General features: G+C 46.0%; 1 protein-coding gene across 6 annotated transcripts; it reads right to left on the bottom strand.

The window, feature by feature from the left end:
• Positions 1 to 5,221: 5,221 nt before the first annotated feature.
• LOC120835945 (serine/threonine-protein kinase D3-like) lies at positions 5,222 to 17,963 on the bottom strand. 6 transcript variants are annotated; one of them, XR_005797989.2, is made up of 7 exons: positions 16,225 to 16,394; positions 15,210 to 15,380; positions 13,796 to 13,924; positions 10,434 to 10,572; positions 9,899 to 9,918; positions 8,368 to 8,499; positions 7,016 to 7,140 (listed from the first exon to the last, which is right to left on the bottom strand). XR_005797989.2 is itself a non-coding variant. In XM_042293357.1 (6 exons), the coding sequence occupies exons 1-6, from the start codon at positions 16,225 to 16,227 to the stop codon at positions 6,528 to 6,530; spliced, it is 612 nt and encodes a 203-aa protein (XP_042149291.1). In that variant the 5' UTR covers positions 16,228 to 16,391; the 3' UTR covers positions 5,222 to 6,527. The 6 variants fall into 6 exon arrangements, 5 of the variants coding, with proteins under 5 accessions (XP_042149291.1, XP_040063144.1, XP_040063143.1 ...); XM_042293357.1 differs by lacking the exons at positions 7,016 to 7,140; positions 9,899 to 9,918 and adding an exon at positions 5,222 to 6,565 and having other exon boundaries at positions 16,225 to 16,391; XM_040207210.2 differs by lacking the exons at positions 9,899 to 9,918; positions 16,225 to 16,394 and adding an exon at positions 17,808 to 17,963.
• Positions 17,964 to 18,833: the final 870 nt, after the last annotated feature.

The raw sequence follows: 18,833 nt of genomic DNA, 5'->3' as shown, positions 1-18,833 counted from the left end.
ACGTCAGGCATGATCCGCCATTTTTGTTCTAATGACCGGAACAATCGGAATAATATGCGCGGTTGCTGTGATCTTTTTTTATAATGAGGAGTTTTAGCGATTTTTCTTATCATTGAATGTGATCGCTGTTGCTTAGCTGGAGACTTCATAACAACGAAGAACCGATGAAAGCTTGCGAAATCAGACGCTACATAACTGCTCTGTTGTTTCTCATTGAACAAAAACGGGGAATCGAGGCTGGGAACTTCGGGGGTCTTAATCCAGCCATTTTCCGAGCCATTCTGCGACCCATTAGACCATTTATTGTGTATGTACATACCTGGCATGGGATGAAGATATGAGCTCAAGGTAATACCATTTTATATACAATGCTTCTTTTAAGAAGTCGAAGATATGATGCAAAAAAAACATGCCCTTGGCTGTGGTAGCGCACTTTCATGCGTTGCCGTCCCCAATAAAACGGCTACTGTTGTGTGTGTGTTTTTACAGGATCTCGGCCTTTAATTACAAGGTCAACAGTATGAGCGGGTGACTTAATTATAAACACGTCTTTGGTTTGTTTGTTTTTTGTACATTATGTGCACCTATAGCATCTTGTCATTGCTGGAATGAATAAATGAGGCCACATTTTGCAAGCACCAAAGCCCGTTATTTTGCATGGTGTAGAGAGTTTCCACAACATCTACTGGAAAGCAAAGTGCCCACTCCAAAATACCACAAAACCAAAAGGCTAGCACACTGCAAATGGGCCGTTCAACAGATTTTTCGAAGCCAAACTACGAACTATTCTGAAGATGTACGAAGAAATCAGGGATGGAAACTACTCGATACACTACTTGAAGTGAGGCGCCAAAACAACGAGGACACAAGGAGAGAAGCAGACAGGACGAGGCGCCTCGTCCTCTCTGCTTCTCTCCTTGTGTCCTCGTTGTTTTGGCGCCTCACTTCAAGCATGTACAACCAACTAGCCCAACTCGCCGTTCTAATTCGATACACTACATACGAGGAATTATCAAAAAGTTCCAAGACTAACTTTGTAGCATAAAAAGAGAGGGCAGCACAGTGATACGCGCGCAGTAGACAAAGGCGTCTTTGTCTACTGCGCGCCTTTTGGCATAAAGACCTTCCTGCGTCTTTATGCCAAAAGGCGTCGCTCCGTGTACACTTTTAATAGAGTGCCTTCATACACACGCGCTTTTGCTTGAGTGTTGACATCTCAGCCATTTTGCCACCCAATCGTTTTTTTATGCATTTTGAAGTGCGCGCAATCCGGTGTCACTCAGCTCGTGCGCGTAGCTCTGGCTAATGCATAAACGCCATTTTACCGCCCAAGTCACGCACCGAGTGCGCGAGAGCGTCACGCGCTGGCACACTCGGGGCGACAATGGATGTCTTCACCCTGAGACAAACAGACATGTAGGCACCCTAACTTTTAACTGCGCTACACGAGTTTGTCTGACCACATCCACGAGCATAATGGCGATCTCTCTATAGACCGCAAACCAAAGCGAGAGCGAACAACAATTTTACGTCAAGCTCGGAAAATATAAAACAGAGACCTCTAAAATGATTTGGAAGGCTTAAATCAAAAAGCAGTGAGACGTGCGAGGTGTTTTGAGCGGCCCTCGCACCTCTAGAGGTCGGACAAGGTCGCCCTACCGCCCTTCGTCTTCCAGCGATGTTCTGCTGTTCCTGAAGCGCGAGTGCCCCTCAAAACACTTCGAAAAATGCACCGCTTTTGGACAGAAGCCCGCAAAATCATTTCAGAGGACTCATTTTTATATTTGCCGAGTTTGACGCAGAATCGATGTTCGTTCCCGCTCTGATTTGCACCCTATGGTGAAATCGCCATTGTGCTCGTGCACGTGGTCGCAAAAGCTCGTGTAGCGCAGTTCCAAATGTTCACAGAGCGACGCCCTTTGGTACGACGAGACACGGGGGTCCCTTCCTTTGACTGTTGCGCGCGCATTACTGTGCTTCCTTCTCTTTTTAAGTTACACAATTAGTCCCAGAACGTTTTTTTATCACACCTCGTATACAGAAGACTGAAGATTTTCCCTTGTGTTTTTTTATAAAGACAGGACTTGGGTAGCTCTAGGCACGCAACAAACGTTTTTCTAGTCACCGACAGAGTGAGGATTGAGGCCGGCTCAGACTCTTGCCTTTGAGTGCTTTTGACTGCGTTGCGTCGAGAACCGAAAGCGAGTCACCGCGACATTTGTGTTTCGTATGAAGCGTGGAATCCAATTCAAAGAATCATCTTGCCACGCGTTATAAGCAGCAGGGATGCCCTGGTTTCTGGCAGCCGCAACGCGGTCAAACGCAGTCAAGCGCAACTGTCTGAACCAGGCTTACGGGGCGTCCCTTTTGGCTGCCCGATCTTTCATTACGCTCTCGTTGCTTTCCGTCGTGCTTCGGCTGCGCGAGCATGCTCGAGGATCACGAGACGCCGAGGCGTCGTCGAAGGCCTACGCTTCGTGGCGGGATATAAGGTGGGATAACTGAAAGACCTTCCTTGCGTTCTCGTCCCGTCGGCGATTACAGTATTGTAACTTGTACATATTGGTTGTTGCTTTTTTACAGCGGAGCTGTTGAGGGCTAGTTTTCCCAGGATCGTGTCCCCCGTAAAGAAATGTCGACACAAAACTCTGGTTGCCGCCGTCGCTCATAATGGCGGTAGCTGTCCAAAGTTGTGTTTGCCGGTTGTCCGCTTGTCACCGTCGCTCATAGATGGCGCCACCTTTCGAGCATATTCACTTTGGCTTGCCGACTTGCGGCCGGCCATTACTTCATTCACACCATAGTACAGCTTCGCTGGTCTTCCTTCTTCGCCAAAGTGGAAAGGCTAAGAGTCTTCCACTGTTTCTCAATGAGACAACGAAAGAGGGTGGCAGTTTAATCAGTATCGAAAGTGGATTGTCACGGCGTCGCTCGTTGTCTTTTCGAGTTTTTTACTTCCTGTGCAAAAACCAAACACGCCCAGAATAAAAAGAAACAAGTGCAGGGTCGTGGCGTATTCACTGTGCATGGTTGGTTCAGTCGGTGATATAGCAAATAAAAAAAAGCGACGAGCGTCGTCACGACGCTCTTTTGGCACTGTTTGATTGGCTCCGTCAGAACGCAGCGTTGGCTTAGGTGAGACATAGAAAAAAACAAAAAAACTAAAGGTTTCTTTTTTTTACGACTTAGAGGTGAATTGTAAGGTGCGAGAATTGGATTCGAACGTATCAATAAAACCGAAAAACGAAAACGCTGGGTGTGACGTCGTACATAGAAATGCCTTGAGCTTGTGAGGGATTACGTGCAGCGTTTTCGGTTTTTCGGGTAATTGGCTCACGGAATGCACAGAAAAGTTTGAGTTCTCCGTGTATAAATACGTCACGATTCTCCCCTCCTCACCAAACGCGCTGGGAAGGAACGGGGCTTCGGCGCTATTTTTAAAGTGCCCTTGTGGTTACCCGGCGCATCAGTCTGTAACACAATTTTGATATTCGTGACCCTAAAGCCCAAATAAAGACAATTTAGGTGGTCTTTTTCATATACAAGACCGTTTTTATTTACCCTTCAAAATGAAACGGACTGAGCCCCGCAAACGGGGAATGCAATAAAAACAACAAACGCCTCATACTCATTGCTAATAGACTTTTTTTTTCTTTTTGTGGTGATTATGCGCTCGTTCGAATAACATACTCGAATGTTTCAAATAAGGCATACGAGTAAAGAATCTGTCTCTGTACTCTATTGTGCGCCTCGTTGATGCACCTACGCACAACACAGTTGGAAGCTGCACTCACTAACAACCTCAGAATCGCCTGGCGTAGTTTATCATATTAGCTAGGCTTCGAGATTTGCTCTTTGCAATTTTGATCAGCTGATGCAGCGTTCTCATTGGCTCTAGAGGGATTTTTTACCCTTAACAGGTTTTCTTTAAAAACGCCTTGAAAGCTATACTTATTCGGTTTGTGCAGGTGAGAATTATATCGCCAGGGGAACATAGTAGATGCTACCAATCGTAACAACCATAAGATTTCAATTGGAAACTTGCTGAGCGTCGTCGAAAACATCTATATCAGTCATTTTTAGAGAGAGTTTGAGCACGTGCGGAGCGTAGTAGTGCGCAAAATTACCAATCGTCGAGCACGAGCAAGCATACAGGCGCGATGACTCGCTCGCGCGATTTTTCCGTCTCTTATAGACGCTTAATTTATACACGCGCCAGAATACAGCCGCCATTACTGACCTTCTCTTGTTTTACCGAGATACCGAGCCACTGAAATTTGTGTGGACGAGCCTCCACAAAGGCCAATGCTGGGGAGAAAGACAGAATAAAATCTAGGATGGCAATGACCAAGCCTGCTGTGGTAATAATGAAGTGAAGTAAACGTAATACGGGGAAACAAAAACTGAAGGTCAGTTATGGCGGCGCCCATGCACAGCTGCTGCAAAGCGTCTATAGACGCTTTACACACGCGCCAGAATACAGCCGCCATTGCTGACCTTCTCTTGTTTTTTTGCCATACCGAGCCACTGAAATTGGTGTGGACGAGCCCCCACAAAAGCCAATGCTGGCGAGAAAGACAGAATAAAATCTAAGATGGCTATAACCTTGCCTGCTATGATAATAATGAAGTGAAGTAAATGTAATAAGGGGAAACAAAAACCGAGGGTCAGTTATGGCGGTGCCCATGCACCAGCTGCTGTAAAGCGTCTATATCATAACCTCAGCCTTGTACCTGTTGCGCTTCCCACGCGCTCGAAGTATTTCTAAAAATTACTGATTTAGTAGTTTTCGAAGACACTCGGCAAGTCTCTAGACGGATCTCACAGCCAGTTTCATTGCACCACCACTGCCGCCATGCATCGTGGGAGCTACAGTGTTTCTGCACGCAAGGCAACGCCGCTGAGGTATTTGCGCGAGCACAGCACGAGGTGGCACGAGCGGCCTCGTGAACTGGCGCCCGTGTCCTCTGAGCTACAGTTATGGCGTCACGCATGAGTAGAACGCTTAGTGAGATCGGTCTTTCAGAATCATATTAGCGGCGAGATGTTTCGGTGGCGTCCTCATTCGGTTACCTTTCGTGACGTCATTACTTTGTGAACAACAAGCTCGAGAGTGTTTGTAATGGGCATCGCGGAAGTCTGAAAAAATAGCGTTCTCAAAGCAACGCTTCCAACACCGTCAAAATTGAAGTTCTGACATTCCTCTTATTTTCGTCCATGAGACATCCTTTGCTGACGTCATAGTCAGCATTCGGCCAATTGTGGCGGGCCAACCACAGCGACGCTTTCGATCGCTCGCGTCGCCAATAGCCGGGTTCACACACTGCTTATGCATCATACAAAATACAGCCTGCAAACATCAGTCACTGCGATATCAGTGGTTCAAACGCCGCGTGCGAAGTTTCTCTTTGAACTCCTTGCCATGCGTCATTCAAAGCACGGATCTTGCGCTGACTTGTGTTCGAATCTGTTTGCAGACTGTCGTTTGTATGATGTATAAGCAGTGTGAGACCGGCTTTACTCTATTTTCCCTAACCAAAGAGTTTATTCACAAATTTTACTTATTAGCCGATTGTTTACTACTAATAGCCCTCTTATACTATGTCCCCCTGGCCGTATAACTGACCTGTACAAACTGCATCAGTGTAGCTAGTATATATAACTCCTTGTATATATAACTCATTGTATATATAGATCAGTAAAATATTCTTTTTGGAACTATTACGGAGGTTCATGAAGCTGGGAGAGAATGAGGCCGCTTTGAAAAATACAACGTTCGAAACCCATCAAAGTGCACATTTTGTGAGCGCACTGCAGGCTTATGAGATAATATATTGCAGTACACAAGTGCTGAACACTGTTCTGCGGAACACATTTGCCGCGGACTTTGTCGCCAAAGAGGTTCGTTTGGTTAGTGAAACGGTCCAGGCGACCTAAGCCGTTTAAACTTCTTTAAAGCAAAGTGGCCTAGCCAGTCAGCTAAAGCAAACTGTCAGTCAGAAAGTCCCCACCAGGTGGAATCCAAAGGTATCCATGCTAAAGTTTGTCTGCTTCCAGTTCGAAGGGGTCGTCTGGAATCTGGAAACAATCCAGTGATGAAAAGCGTGAACAAGGCAACAGTCAACAAGTTAATCGAGTTCCTGCCACCCTTCAAAGATGCTAGCGACGGGCTCGAGGAGAAAGTCCAACACTTCCTTTAGTCGTGCGTTACGCTTCCGCGTTGAAGAAACATCTTGAACATGCGCCGGTGTCTTCCGTAGACGAAGTTGAAATCGAGAAGATGAAGGCCCGTGCTCATCATTTCCTGGCCACGAAGCTGAAAATTTTCCTCCTCCGCAAGACCGCCACATTTCTCTGGCCTCAGTTCCGCCAACTGCACATGTTGCCTGAAGACGAGCACCTTGAAGCATACGCCAACATCAGAGAGCCACCTGCCCATATCGCTGAAGCAACACGACCCAAGATGAAAATGAGACTAATGATGACGTTGGAGAGCCCGCTTCCAAAAGAAGGTGCCTGGGTTTGTTTTAAGACCGGTCTGCCTTGTGGGTTTCGTTACGCTCATCTGAAATTAAGCAAAAAAAAAAATCCCACACTATGTTACTACTTGATCTCCAATAGACGGCACCACTGTGTAAAGCAGTTCCTCAATTTTACGAGCCCACCTTCCCATCTCGACCTGAGGCTGCTCCTCAAAACTCCTTTCTTGATCGAAATCTCCCCCTTGGTACCTTGTCCCGGAGTACCGCACTCGAAGTTACACCGAGTGGTCCACCCTGCCCCCTGAACGCCCCGACCACCGCAGTCAGATCCTGGGCCTTTTGCTTTGTGCGAGGGGCTAATCTCACTCAGTGCACCCATATATAGTCACCATCTTTTCGTCTATTTCTGTTCCCGCCCCTCCAGCTCGGATGTCATTAGCCAAGAAAACAGGAGTGTGTACCTTCTTCGTGTGAATAAACAACGTTTCCGTCGTTGTCGTCAATTACAAGAGAAAGAACTACATTCGACGCAATTAAATGCATATGGGCAAATCAACCTTAAATTCAAAATTTGAAATGAAGTACTACAAGCGAGGTGCAGCGTTGCAGTGGGTGACCATCTTGCCAGCGCATCTGCTGTGGAAGTTCAGTCCACACCCTACGCGAGAGCAAAAAAAGAAAAAGAAAGTAACGTTTCAAATGAGAAAAGGATAGACACATCTTCCTCATTCAAAGAAAAAGAAAGAATATTCTTAAGTTAAACTTTTTGTACTGGAAAATGTCTTAAAAACCTTAAATTATTAAAAGACAACTTCGAATGCCCTTGCTTTCGGCGTACCACGGACCGATGCGTGTAAGCTGACAGTCCTCGTTCACAATACCACACACACTATAGTCATTGGCAAGATGACACCGGCAGGAAGGAGCGCTGATTGTCTCGCCTTCAGTGCGAACTTCCTACCTTCGACAATGCTTCGGCGTCCCGTGCTCCTCGAGCGCGTGCGTGGAGCAAAAGCACGGCGGAAGGCATGGAGGCCGTGCTGGAGGCCGGCTGTTCCAAAGACACGCCCTGTCTATCTCACTCTGTCGGCGACTATGGCCTTATAGTAAAGAGAAACTTTGGAACGTAAGAGCAACCCCGGGTTGCTGTTAAGCGGTACCCCTTTTTTGGAGGAGCAGTGAGGGACAGAGGGGCTTCGGCTGCCGGCGGGGCGCGCGAAGCGGCGTGTACGGGTGGACCAGGTGTGTTAATATTTTTTAATGAGCCATCCGCAGGCAGTCACCGCGAAGCGGCCCAATCGGAGAAGCCCGGGGGAGGGGGGGGGGGGGGGGGGCGGGGTGTTAACACGCGCCCCAGTGATACACCCGCCGTGCCCCACTGCACCTCTGAAATTGTGACCCTTCCTAAAGGCCGCCATAAAACCTCGGTATTCTGCGGGGAAGGTAATCCTCTCAGCGCTCCCCTCTCCTCACCCGCGAGGGAAGCCAAATTGAGGCAAGGTAAAAAGTGGAGAGGATATAGGAAATGAGGAGGCGCCAAAGTGGAAAGCGTGAAGTGAACGTCGGCGGCCTCTAAGCTAACATTTTTAACTGTTGCCGCACTTGGCTTTGATTCCTGTTTTATTTTCATTTGTGACTTTTTGTCGTTGTGACGAGATCCTTGTTAATCATGTAGAAAATGCAAGGAAATTGGTAAATTAACGCAGCTTCTGGAAGAAATCGTTTGTGTCAAATTATTTGCCCTATAGCTTAAAAGTGTTTTAAAATACCATTTAAGGTATAAACGTCGCCTCCTCCCTACCGGACTTGACCCCCGAGAATCCAAATAGACTTCAATTCAATTCAAGTGTCGGAAGCAAACGAAAAATACATTCTAAATACTCACATCTGCACTTTAGTCCCTGTCGATACAGCCCGAAAAGCATAAACCCACAAAGGTTGCAGAACGTAGGAAACTTGTAGTTGTGGACCGTTAGCGAGTGTGGTAGTGTTTGCACGTCGCCGCCTGTGTGGTTTGCTTTGAGAAAAGGGGGGGGGGGGGGGGGGGGGGGGGGGGGGGGGAGACGTCAGCATTTTTAATCGCTGAGAGCTTAAAAAAAGTAAAACGTGGCGAATCCCAATCATTCCATCATCGCTGAAGAGTCAATAAGATGGCAGCATCAGCGGATAGGATTTTCAAAGAAACAACCACGAAGGAAGTAGCATAAATAGACGTACTGCTAAATTTCCCAAGCATCAAGGAGGGTGCAGGGATTGGTGTTCCACGCGCCACACGCACGCCTTCCCCGTATAAAAGATAAGTAAATAACCAAAATACAGCGTTGGCGAACCCGCGTGCAAGATTCAATTTGTTTTAGGCATTTGCTTTACAAAAGTTACTGCTGAGCCTGAGGCCAGTACGTGCGGAGCGTGGAACACCAACCCCTGCATTCTCCTTGATGCTTCGGCAATTTAGCAATAGGTCTTATAACATATTAAACAATGATCTGCGTTTCTTGAGCTGCTATTTTGCAAGACTATATATAGTCTCGGGCAGCTTAAAGGTGACCTGAGGAGGTTTCTGAGATCGCCTAAACGTGGCGATAACTCACTTTCCGGGATCTAAGCATCGTAGAAATCCATAAATACTAACGATGCGCAGCCGATTTCCCTATTAAAAGAAAGCAATCAAAGATCGGAGTTATCTCCAGTGATGAGAGGAGCATTGCGCTTCAGCCAGGACAAGATACGACCAATGAAAACGCGGCATCTTGTTGAGATTCGAAACGCTGGTATTACAAAAATCTGTAGACTTTTGTAGATGATAGAAACAGGTAAGAGGAGTCCAAAAGATTTAATTTCTAGCGGAGAGGGAAAACAGTACTGCAGTAATCTTCTCAGAAACAGCAAACTATGGTTGTTGTTATTGTCGTTTTGATTGTTGTTTTTGTCTTCCGCGGAAGTGATGTGTCAGGTCGTCAACTCTCAAGCACTCAAGCACGCACCCGCTGGGTTCAATCGTAGTCCGCGCGCATTCGAGATATCACTCCACGGTTCCATCGGGCGGAGGCCTGAGGATCCTTCGCTTGCCATCGACTGACAGTGGTCCTGGTTTCGGAACATGCGCTCCACCCATCGCCGGAGATGAAATCGGTGTCTTTCTATCGTCGATTGTTTATTTTCATTACGAAAATCGGCCGCATTTTGTCATGATTTAGGTATTTCTAGGTTGCTTATAGCCAGCAGAGTGAGTTATCACCTTATTCTGGCGATCTCAGTAACCTCCTCAGGACAACTTTCAGAAACACAAGGGCGTGGCTTATTATGTTAATTTAGGCTACCCGCTTCGTGATTCGCTGTGCGGCGTTCTTGCCGGCTAACGCCGCAATATGATTAGGTGCGAAGCGATAATGAGATCCTCAGGAGTCGGGACTCACCTCGCTCTGCATTTCTTGAGCTGCGAGAGACCATAGTAAAACAGACGATATCGGATTTGCGAATACGATTGCTGGCCAAATCAAACTAGACATCTTAAGGCTGGTTCAGGCTCTGGGCTGGTTCTCACACTTCCGACTGCTTACGACCTGTGTGCCTTAAAAATTCTTAAAATCTTTCGAACACACTGGCGCCATCTATCGGGTACAGCTGTAAGACAGTTTCAGCTTTCGCATAACTTTTTTTTTCTGCGCATCATTTTTTGTTGTTTGAGACACTTTTGTTAGTATTATAAACGGCAACTTTTTCATAGATAGTACGTACATTTGATCTCGCAATTACTACAAGACCATCTCTTTGGTGAAATGCAGTTCCAGGGTCGCCTCATAGATAGCACCAGGGTGCCGGTGTTTGTCCTCTCGCTGTAAAAATATCATAAGAGCTTGGTCCTAGGCGAACGGAAGTGTGTGAACGAGTCCTTAGTTGAGAAGAAACAAACAGCCTTCGTTTTATTACATAAAAAGGGGATGGCCTCACCTAAGACGACGACCTCCAACACAGCGCCCTCCGTTATCTTGAAAGCCGCCGTGAGAGGTAGAAGGACGTTGCCGCTTTCGTAGTTGTGCAGAAACAAGAGCAGGCGTTCATTCAGTCGATTCAGACCGTGCTCCGGAGACTGCAAAGGGGCAAAGTTTCTAATAGGGTATTCAAGAACGGTGCTAATTCGAGAAATTGTTTTAAGGAGCGTTGTTTTCAGTTGGCAGGCTTACACCTACATTGATCGTCAATAATTCACAATGGACCGTCCGATTAAAATAATGTGGCTCCTTTTCAACGTTTGCAACTCTGCGTAAATATTTGCGTTGGATCATTCTGTGAATCTCCAGTAAGAATCTAAGCAGTTTTTTTTTTATATGTTCGTGCTTTTGTCACGTTGAAATCCTCTTTTTGTGACTGCTGTAAAAGCAATAAAAAAATTAAGAAATTGAGAATTTACGTTCTTATTACTAGCCGGCGTTGCTGTTTTTGTTTCGTTTTGTGTTCATATAAATACGATTTTTGTGTATTCACACCTTTGCCTCGCAATATTATCGCCCAGATACAGCGAAAAACGTGAATTGAGAAGAAATAAAAATTTCGGAAATCTTTGACCCAGAGGACATCAGGACACAGATTCTATTTGCGTTAGATATGGAAATCATGCTGGATAAAACAATGTGCCTCGCTAGAAATAAAAGTAGCTAAGGCTAAGGCAAGAGCAGTTTCGTGACAGTACCATAGAATTAAAACAAAATTCACCGTCTGCTTGGAGAATTCACGTCTATTTCGATCTACTTTCAAACTGTGTCCAAATGAGTTTCCCCAGACCACACTCCCAAAGTAGTCTGGGAGTTTTCTTAGACTATACTCCCGAACTACTCCCCCTCCCCTCTCCACACACACACACACACAAAAAAAAGTCATTTGAAAGGGGCGGTGCAACGATTTTATGATTAAAAGAATTTGCATCTCGTCATTTTTACGTTGTTTATCGTGTCCCGGAGGATAGAGAAAATACCTCCATCATTAAAAATGTCGCGATTCCGCTGCATAATCACAAACCAAAAGTCGAGCTTTTTCCCTCACCTGCAGCCCCAAGTGGCAGTCGAAGGAACTACGGCAAAAAGATTACGTGACCTCGCTCGGCTCTAGGCTGCAGCCTAGCTAACGCCCGCTACGGTCAGCAGAGAGAGGGAGGGGAAGCGTCCTCCGAAATAGCACACGGGAACCTACACGGCGCTCCTAATGACGTCACTAGGAGTGCGACCAGGTGTGACCCTGAAGGCTGGGAGTGAGTTGAGGGGTGCTCGAAATGCCAATATTCATCTTTTTTTACGCAACAACTAGGACACGCAGGCGAAATCGGTTTTCTGTTCTTTACTTCAGAAGTGTCAGTGGGCAACTTCCAGAAATCTTTGACCGAAGTCCGGAAATCGTTGCACCCCGCCTTTAAGTGCGTCCTTTTAGCACCGCCTAGCTCGCGACGCTAGCCCTCGACTCCGCCAAGACGGGGCAGTGACAAGGTGTCGCAGCAGATCTCGTGTGTGTTTCATGTACCTTTGACTTGGCACGATTCACTTAGCAAGTATTCGCAAAATTTAGCAGAAACTATTACTCGCTAGCTTTAGAAGGAATAATACTGTGTTTAGATTAGCGTCACGTGGTGTCATTTCACATCACGTCAGAGTTTTCTCGCTAGCGGAGAAATTTTCCTGCTAACTTTAGCGGGCAATCACAATGTCCCTGGGTTTTGACGTCAAAGTGTCACGTGATGTCATCTCACATGACGTCCCAATTCTTTCCCTTTATTTTACGTAAACATTTCTCTACTGACTTCCGTGAACAATCAAAATGTCACTAGGTTATGACGTCACGGTGTCATTTAGCGGGGAAGTTTCATCGATACATTTAGCGGAAAATTTTACTTGCGATATCCAGAGGAAAAAGATTAAAGCCGTTTACAACTCCCTGTAACGCCGAATTAGAGCGCAGCTCTTGAGGAGGAGGAGCCAAGGCCACAAAGGTCACGTGACCACCCCTGAGGTCACGTGACCCCCTCCCCAAAACCACGTGGGGGTCACGTGACCTCGGGAGGAATCACGTGACTTAAGGGGGTCACGTGACCCCCAGGTCACGTGACCCCCAGAGAAAATTTTCTTTTAGCGGGGAAATTTTTCCGCTAAATTTAGCGGGGAAATTTTTCCGCCATATGTAGCGGGGAAATTTTTCCGTCAGATTTAGCGGGGAAATCTTCCCGCTAGATTTAGTGGAGAAATTTTTCCGCCAGATTTAGCGGGAAAATTTTTCCGCTAGATTTAGCGTGGAAATTTTTTCGCTAAATATAGCGGGGAAATTTTTTCGCTAGATATAGCGGGGAAATTTTTCCGCTAGATTTAACGGAAAAATTTTTCCGCTAGATTTAGCGGGGAAATTTTTCCGCTAGATTTAGCGGGAAAATTTTTTCCGCTAGATTTAGGGGAAATTTTTCCGCTAGATTTAGCGGGAAAATATTTCCGCTAGATTTATAGGGGAAATTTTTCCGCTAATTCCGCTAGATTTAGCGGGGAGATTTTTCCCCTAGATTTAGCGGGGGAATTTTTCCGCTAGATTTACCGGGGAAATTTTTTCGCTAGATTTAGCGGGGAAATTTTTCCGCTAATTCCGCTAGATTTGGCGGGGAAATTTTTCCGCTAGATGTAGCGGGGGAATGTTTCCGCTAGATTTAGTGGGGAAATTTTTCCGCTAGATTTAATGGGGAAAATTTTTTCCCCTAGACAGCGGGGAAATTTTTTCCGCTAGATTTAGCGGGGAAACTGTTCCGCTAGATTTAGCGGGGAAATTTTTTCTGCTAGATTTAGCGGGGAAATTTTTCCGCTAGATTAAGCGGGGAAATTTACCCATAATGCACCGCGCGGTTACGCCGACGGCGACGCCGACGCCGCTCAAGCCGGAAACGGGCGCCTAAGAGCTGCGCTCTAAAATGTATCCTCACGGATGGACGGATGGACGGATGGACGGATGGACGGATGGATGGATGGATCGACGGACGGACGGACGGACGGACGGACGGACGGACGGATGGATGGATGGATGGATGGATGGATGGATGGGTGGGTGGGTGGATAGGTGGGTGGATAGATGGATGGATGGATGGATGGATGGATGGATGGATGGATGGATGGATGGATGGATGGATGGATGGATGGGTGGGTGGGTGGGTGGATGGGTGGAAGGATGGATGGATGGATGGATGTTAATGGCTATATCCTTTGTAATGGGCTGTAGCTTGCGCCACCTTGCCTAAGTCTAAAAAGACTGCGAATATTTTTTTTCTCATTGTTGCCACCTTAGCAACCCACCCTGGTGCAGAGGAAGTTGAAGGCCCTCCTGTGGAGCGACACCAAGTTTATGTCACGAGCGTACATCTTCACGGTATCCCACAATGGGCCTGACTGCAGCCGAAAGGTGACTTCCGCATTTGGAGCAACCTTAAACAAACAAAACACGCAACAAATCCATTGTCAGGAACAGTTGAGTCTGGTACAAGCATTTGCATTTCGTTCCCAAGGAGTCCGTTGTGCAGCCTTGTGCTCCCTTACTACTAGAGAACACACCGGTACGCTGGCGCAATCTATGAGCCAGCCCTGGAACTGAACTTAACTATACACTAAAGATTTCGCTGTATTCGTGGGATCAAAAGTACGTTCTACCTATGAGAAATAATCGTGTAATATATATAAACGACCATTTTATTGTCAAAATGCATTTTGACAATAAAATGGACAAGCGTTGTCGAAATGAAGTTATTGACAATGTTGTAAACGTTTTTAACATTTTAAAAATATTTTCACGCCCATGGTGGAAGAACGATGCCTATAAAAAAATATGAAATATTATACGAAAATCGGAAGGGAAGAGCAGGGATCCACTAATGATGACGTCATGAGCAGTCCTTGTCACCTCGGTGGTATTGACTATATAGTGACCGACTACTTCAGAAACGCAGGGCCTTTCTTAAGTTGTCGGTGTGTTGATAGTGTTCGTGCTCCTTCATTCGGAATTCCTTTTTCGGCGTTTTGATCACCTAATAGCGCAATTTCACTGCGTGTGAAGGAAGAGTAAGATTTTCCGGAGCTCGCAGTGCCATATCTTTCTTAAGTGGTCAGTTATTATACCCGCATGCCTTGGAGTGGGGGGGGGGGGGGGGGGGGAGGGGGGGGGGTTGCAATCGAGTGTTCTAGTAGGAAAAGCTAAATTGGGATTATATATAGAGGCGTGATACTTGCCCTAATCTAGATCGAGCTGTGTAGTGCCCAGAATGCACTCTGCTTGTGGACAGTGTGTATATTTGCCAAAAGACAATCACCTTCCACCAAATAAAACAAAACAAAAATTACGGGTGTCAATGAGAAAAAAAAAACAAGCTAAAGTGCTCTGTTCCGAGTCTCGTAGGTAAATTTTAGGTTTGCGAAAATTTAAGCAGGCGCGACATGGTATTTGACCTTTGATAGGTCACAGGGTAGCGGAGTTTGGGAGGTACTAGGTTATGGGTGACTTGTTTTACTGCTTCGAAAAAAAAAAAACGAAAAATAAATTTACATGAAGAAATTAGTTATTTCGTGTCCATGTTTGGAACACGTTTTCCCTTTCATTTTCTTTGTTGCATTATGTGGCCCATAGTTCGCATTTAATTCCTTAAAATGCGATGTTCATTACAAGCGACATCGTAAAAACAGCAAGCGGATAATCAATAATTGGGCAAATTGTCCTTACCTCGGGCTGCCGTTCAATAGTCGCTGATGGGCGTCGGCGGCGGATTACGTCAGCCTTTTCGCAGATTGTCAAGTGGTTTTCAAGGTTGTAGCTCTTCACGGGTTTCTGACAGAACTCGCAAGGTATAATCACTCTGTCGCTGTTACTTTTCATTGTGGCTAGATGTTGATCCTGACAAAAAGTCACACACATCCGAAAAAGATTTGAAAAAATGTCACATGCTGTGCAACTTAAACATAGTCAGTTTGTTTTTGTTGCTCCCTTTTTTGGTAACATGCACAAAATATTTTTGTGCTACAATATAAGAACCACCAAGTCTGCTTATATTGCTTCGATTTCTTCAACGTTATCTCGCCAAAAATTTATGTTGTAGTCCATATCATTTTTAATTCTTTTTTGACACTTATCAGAAGTGGTGTCAGAACAGAGGAAAAAGGGGGGGGGGGGGGGGGGGGGGGGGGGGAGTCATCCCTTTTTTTTAGATACATCAGACACCTCTAAAAACAGTTCCCTAAACCTCTCTATTACTTCCGACCCCAGCTGTGGTTACGATTCAACAGAACCATCCAAGCTGCGTCAGAAGTGCGTCGGTTTCTTCGCAGGTTCGCTATCGACCGCTAAACCGATGGCACACAGAAAAAAAGTGCACAATCAATCGCTCTCACTGTGCGTGAAGGGTTTAGTCGATGATAGTGCCACCTTCTGTCGCTTCCTTCCCCCTCCTCCTCCCTCCTCTCAAAGCGCGTTCACACTTGCGGAAAACTCTCTCGCCGCCGACCGAATTTACGTTCCCATTTGCGGCAACCCGCCGAATTCTGCGCGGCTCCGGTCCATCACGGGTATACCTGAGCAGGCTGCCCCTGGCTCGAGCGGTGTTCGAACAATAGCTCTCGCAGGCTTCCTCTTGCAGTAAACGCTAATCCGCAGTACCCAGAAAATTAACAAAATTCTCTCGGCGATATGAGAAGGCAAGAATGAAATAACGAACAAACGGAGGCAACGTGTGTATGCATACCATTCTCACCAATTCTATTCCACGGATCTTCTTCGTGGGCTTTTCGATTTTTTCAGGTGCCTCTTGTCGAACAGGGACGAAGTATCGACAAGCATTTCTGCCAACACACCGATACTAGCGAGACGGCGCCATTTTGACACAACTCGGGAACTCCGACAACTCCGGAGGCGAACTCCAACAACTTCGGGCGACTCTGGCAGGATGTGACGACAGCACACGACATTTCCTTCCTGTGCTCTGATTGGCTGCGGCGGCGTAAAAACTTTTTTCTGCGCGGGAAAAATTCGGCTCTCGGACCAGTTGCTCCCGCGGACGAATATTACGTCACCGGCAAGGGGATATTCGCCCTCTTGGCGTGAATTTCCGCGTGAAATCGCCTGCGGATCCGCAAGTGTGAGCGAGCCCTTAATTCCCCGACCACTTCTAGCGGAAGCATTTCAACTTTACGAACGCCAACTTTTCGCTGAGGGTAATCTTTTCCGTCATGTTGGTTCACGCTAATGCGTTGCCAAAACGTTCTTTTTTTTTTTTTTAGGAAGTTGTGGTTGCCTATTATTTTAAATGAAACTACTATTTTACAATAAAGTAAAATTAACTATGCAATTGTGATATTGAAGTTCTCTTTTAACATTAAGCTTTAAATCAACGCGTGCAGTATGGAAATTATTCAACTTAATAACTGCGCAATAAAATGGGTGGAAACCTTCTTGCATAGCGGCTTCTTCGGCTTTGAATTAGTGTTGATGTTGAATCCTGATATTGCGTTTTTCCGATAGATCTAGAAAAACGTTATATCCTAGAATTCCCCTGTTCGCATCGCTTCCGAGGATTCCAAAACCAATATATTGTTATCGTAAGCTCCCACTAATTGCGGGCAGTAGGGAACTACAAATAAAAACGGAACCAAGAAAATCGACCATAGACTGCTATGAACAATGCACATCCTCTATCGTCGGTTTTAGTACTCAATAGAAGCTTTGTTGAAATGTTTTATTTCCATGGTGTCAATTATATGTTCAGTTTTGTATCTCTAGGTGGCAATGCTCAGCTCTTGGTGATCGTCGTTCGTCTGGTGGGTATATTTTCGTGGCCATGTATATGGTGCATTACAAGAAACAAGAAACGAATAGAAATGTTTCATTATGCCAATTAAGACAGAAGGAAAAAAAAACAAAGAAACCCAATCAAAGCGTTTTATTATGCCAATTAAGAAGGAAGAGGCCCAATATACTCGTCGTTTATGTGATGGTTTTAAATGCGATCGTTTTTCTTTTGCACTTAAACCCATCACAAATCTCATTCTCTGCGGAGCTGTAATATGATGTCCGGCGCTCGCTGCGCCCTGTCTTTATTCGAACTGTCAGTGTTGAGCGAGTGTAAAAAGAGAGTCCCTTTTTCTCACTAAACGCGTGAGAAAAACGGCACCCTCAAAAGGTTGCCTCCGAGATAACCTGCCCTTAGCCTACCGACAAAAACTGATTTAAGAAACCGCAATATCTAGTTCCGCATCACAGCAAACGTCGCACGATGTAATCAGGCAAAGCAAAAAATAGCGCTCAAGTATTCATGCATATGAGCCTTACCGTAGTGATGAAAATAATCCAACGGGCCGGAGCGAAATTCTGGTGACGCCAACCGAGAAGGCGTTACAGATCGGAGGCAGTCTACAAATCCGTTACATATATGTTCGGGTGAAGAGACGATAGGACCCGCTGCTTGAAGGCTGGCTCGACGGCAAACACAATGGCAGACGAAAGTCTGATAGTTCCTAAGCAACCCGACGGGAATCTTGACAAGAATGAGTTATGTGCTTGCCTGGAGCTCTAAACTCGTCGAGCACTAAGTTGAGGCCGAATTTTCACGGAGCGCACCGATTGGCTTATCATGACGATGAGTTCGCGCTTTTTTCGCCGACGTCCAATCACCGCGCTTCGCGAACTTTCGGTTTCTTCTTTGTGTTTGACGAGTTTAGGGCGCCTAGTGTACGTACGTTGTTCCGAACTCCGAAAGAAATCGGAAGATGGAATGTGTGCTTGATATATGCTGTGTCAAAAAGTATCAAAAATATGCATAGGAATGAACCGTTCTTGATCGGCTGAGACAAGTTCTACGCAGCAGCCAAAAGACAAGATCTTTGGCGGAGCCCGGATTTGAGCTCCGGGCCACCCAACATACCCGAAAGGATAGTGGGAGTGCCAGAGGTATCCCGGCTCCGCAAAAGATTTTGTCTTTCGGCTGCTTCGTAGACTAATTCGTTCGATTAAGTATGGTTCATTCATCTACTTACTTTTTGATTATATAGGGTATCTGAAGTCACCAGGCTCAATCTAAAATGGGCCGCAAAATTCGACGCCTGCACGAAGCAGTCTAAACTGTTCGTCAAAGATGCATTTCTAAGGTCCGTTTTGTCTTGTAAAACTGCAAAGGGTAGCTCACTTCTGTACAATATGGGGTCACAGAACTTGCCAGGGTCAACGGCGGGCGGCGACGCAAACGACTGAGTGGAACTGCGGGTCGCGTTTGGCGCACGTATTGATAGATGGCGCTACCTCCTTATCGAGACTGCTCGCGACGATTGTGATTCACTAGAATGGAGGTAATCTTTTTGT

Source organism: Ixodes scapularis, unplaced genomic scaffold, assembly GCF_016920785.2.
Source record: "Ixodes scapularis isolate PalLabHiFi unplaced genomic scaffold, ASM1692078v2 PGA_scaffold4__175_contigs__length_147842914, whole genome shotgun sequence".
Taxonomy (NCBI): Eukaryota; Metazoa; Arthropoda; class Arachnida; order Ixodida; family Ixodidae; genus Ixodes; species Ixodes scapularis.
This window is presented reverse-complemented; position numbering and strand designations above follow the sequence as displayed.

Coding starts and splice junctions, on each gene's coding strand:
- LOC120835945 (XM_040207209.3), bottom strand. Junction 13,925..15,209: donor CTATTGAACGGCAGCCCGAG/GTAAGGACAATT, acceptor TGTTTGTTTAAG/GTTGCTCCAAATGCGGAAGT. Junction 7,141..8,367: donor ACAGGGACTAAAGTGCAGAT/GTGAGTATTTAG, acceptor GCTCTCGCGTAG/GGTGTGGACTGAACTTCCAC.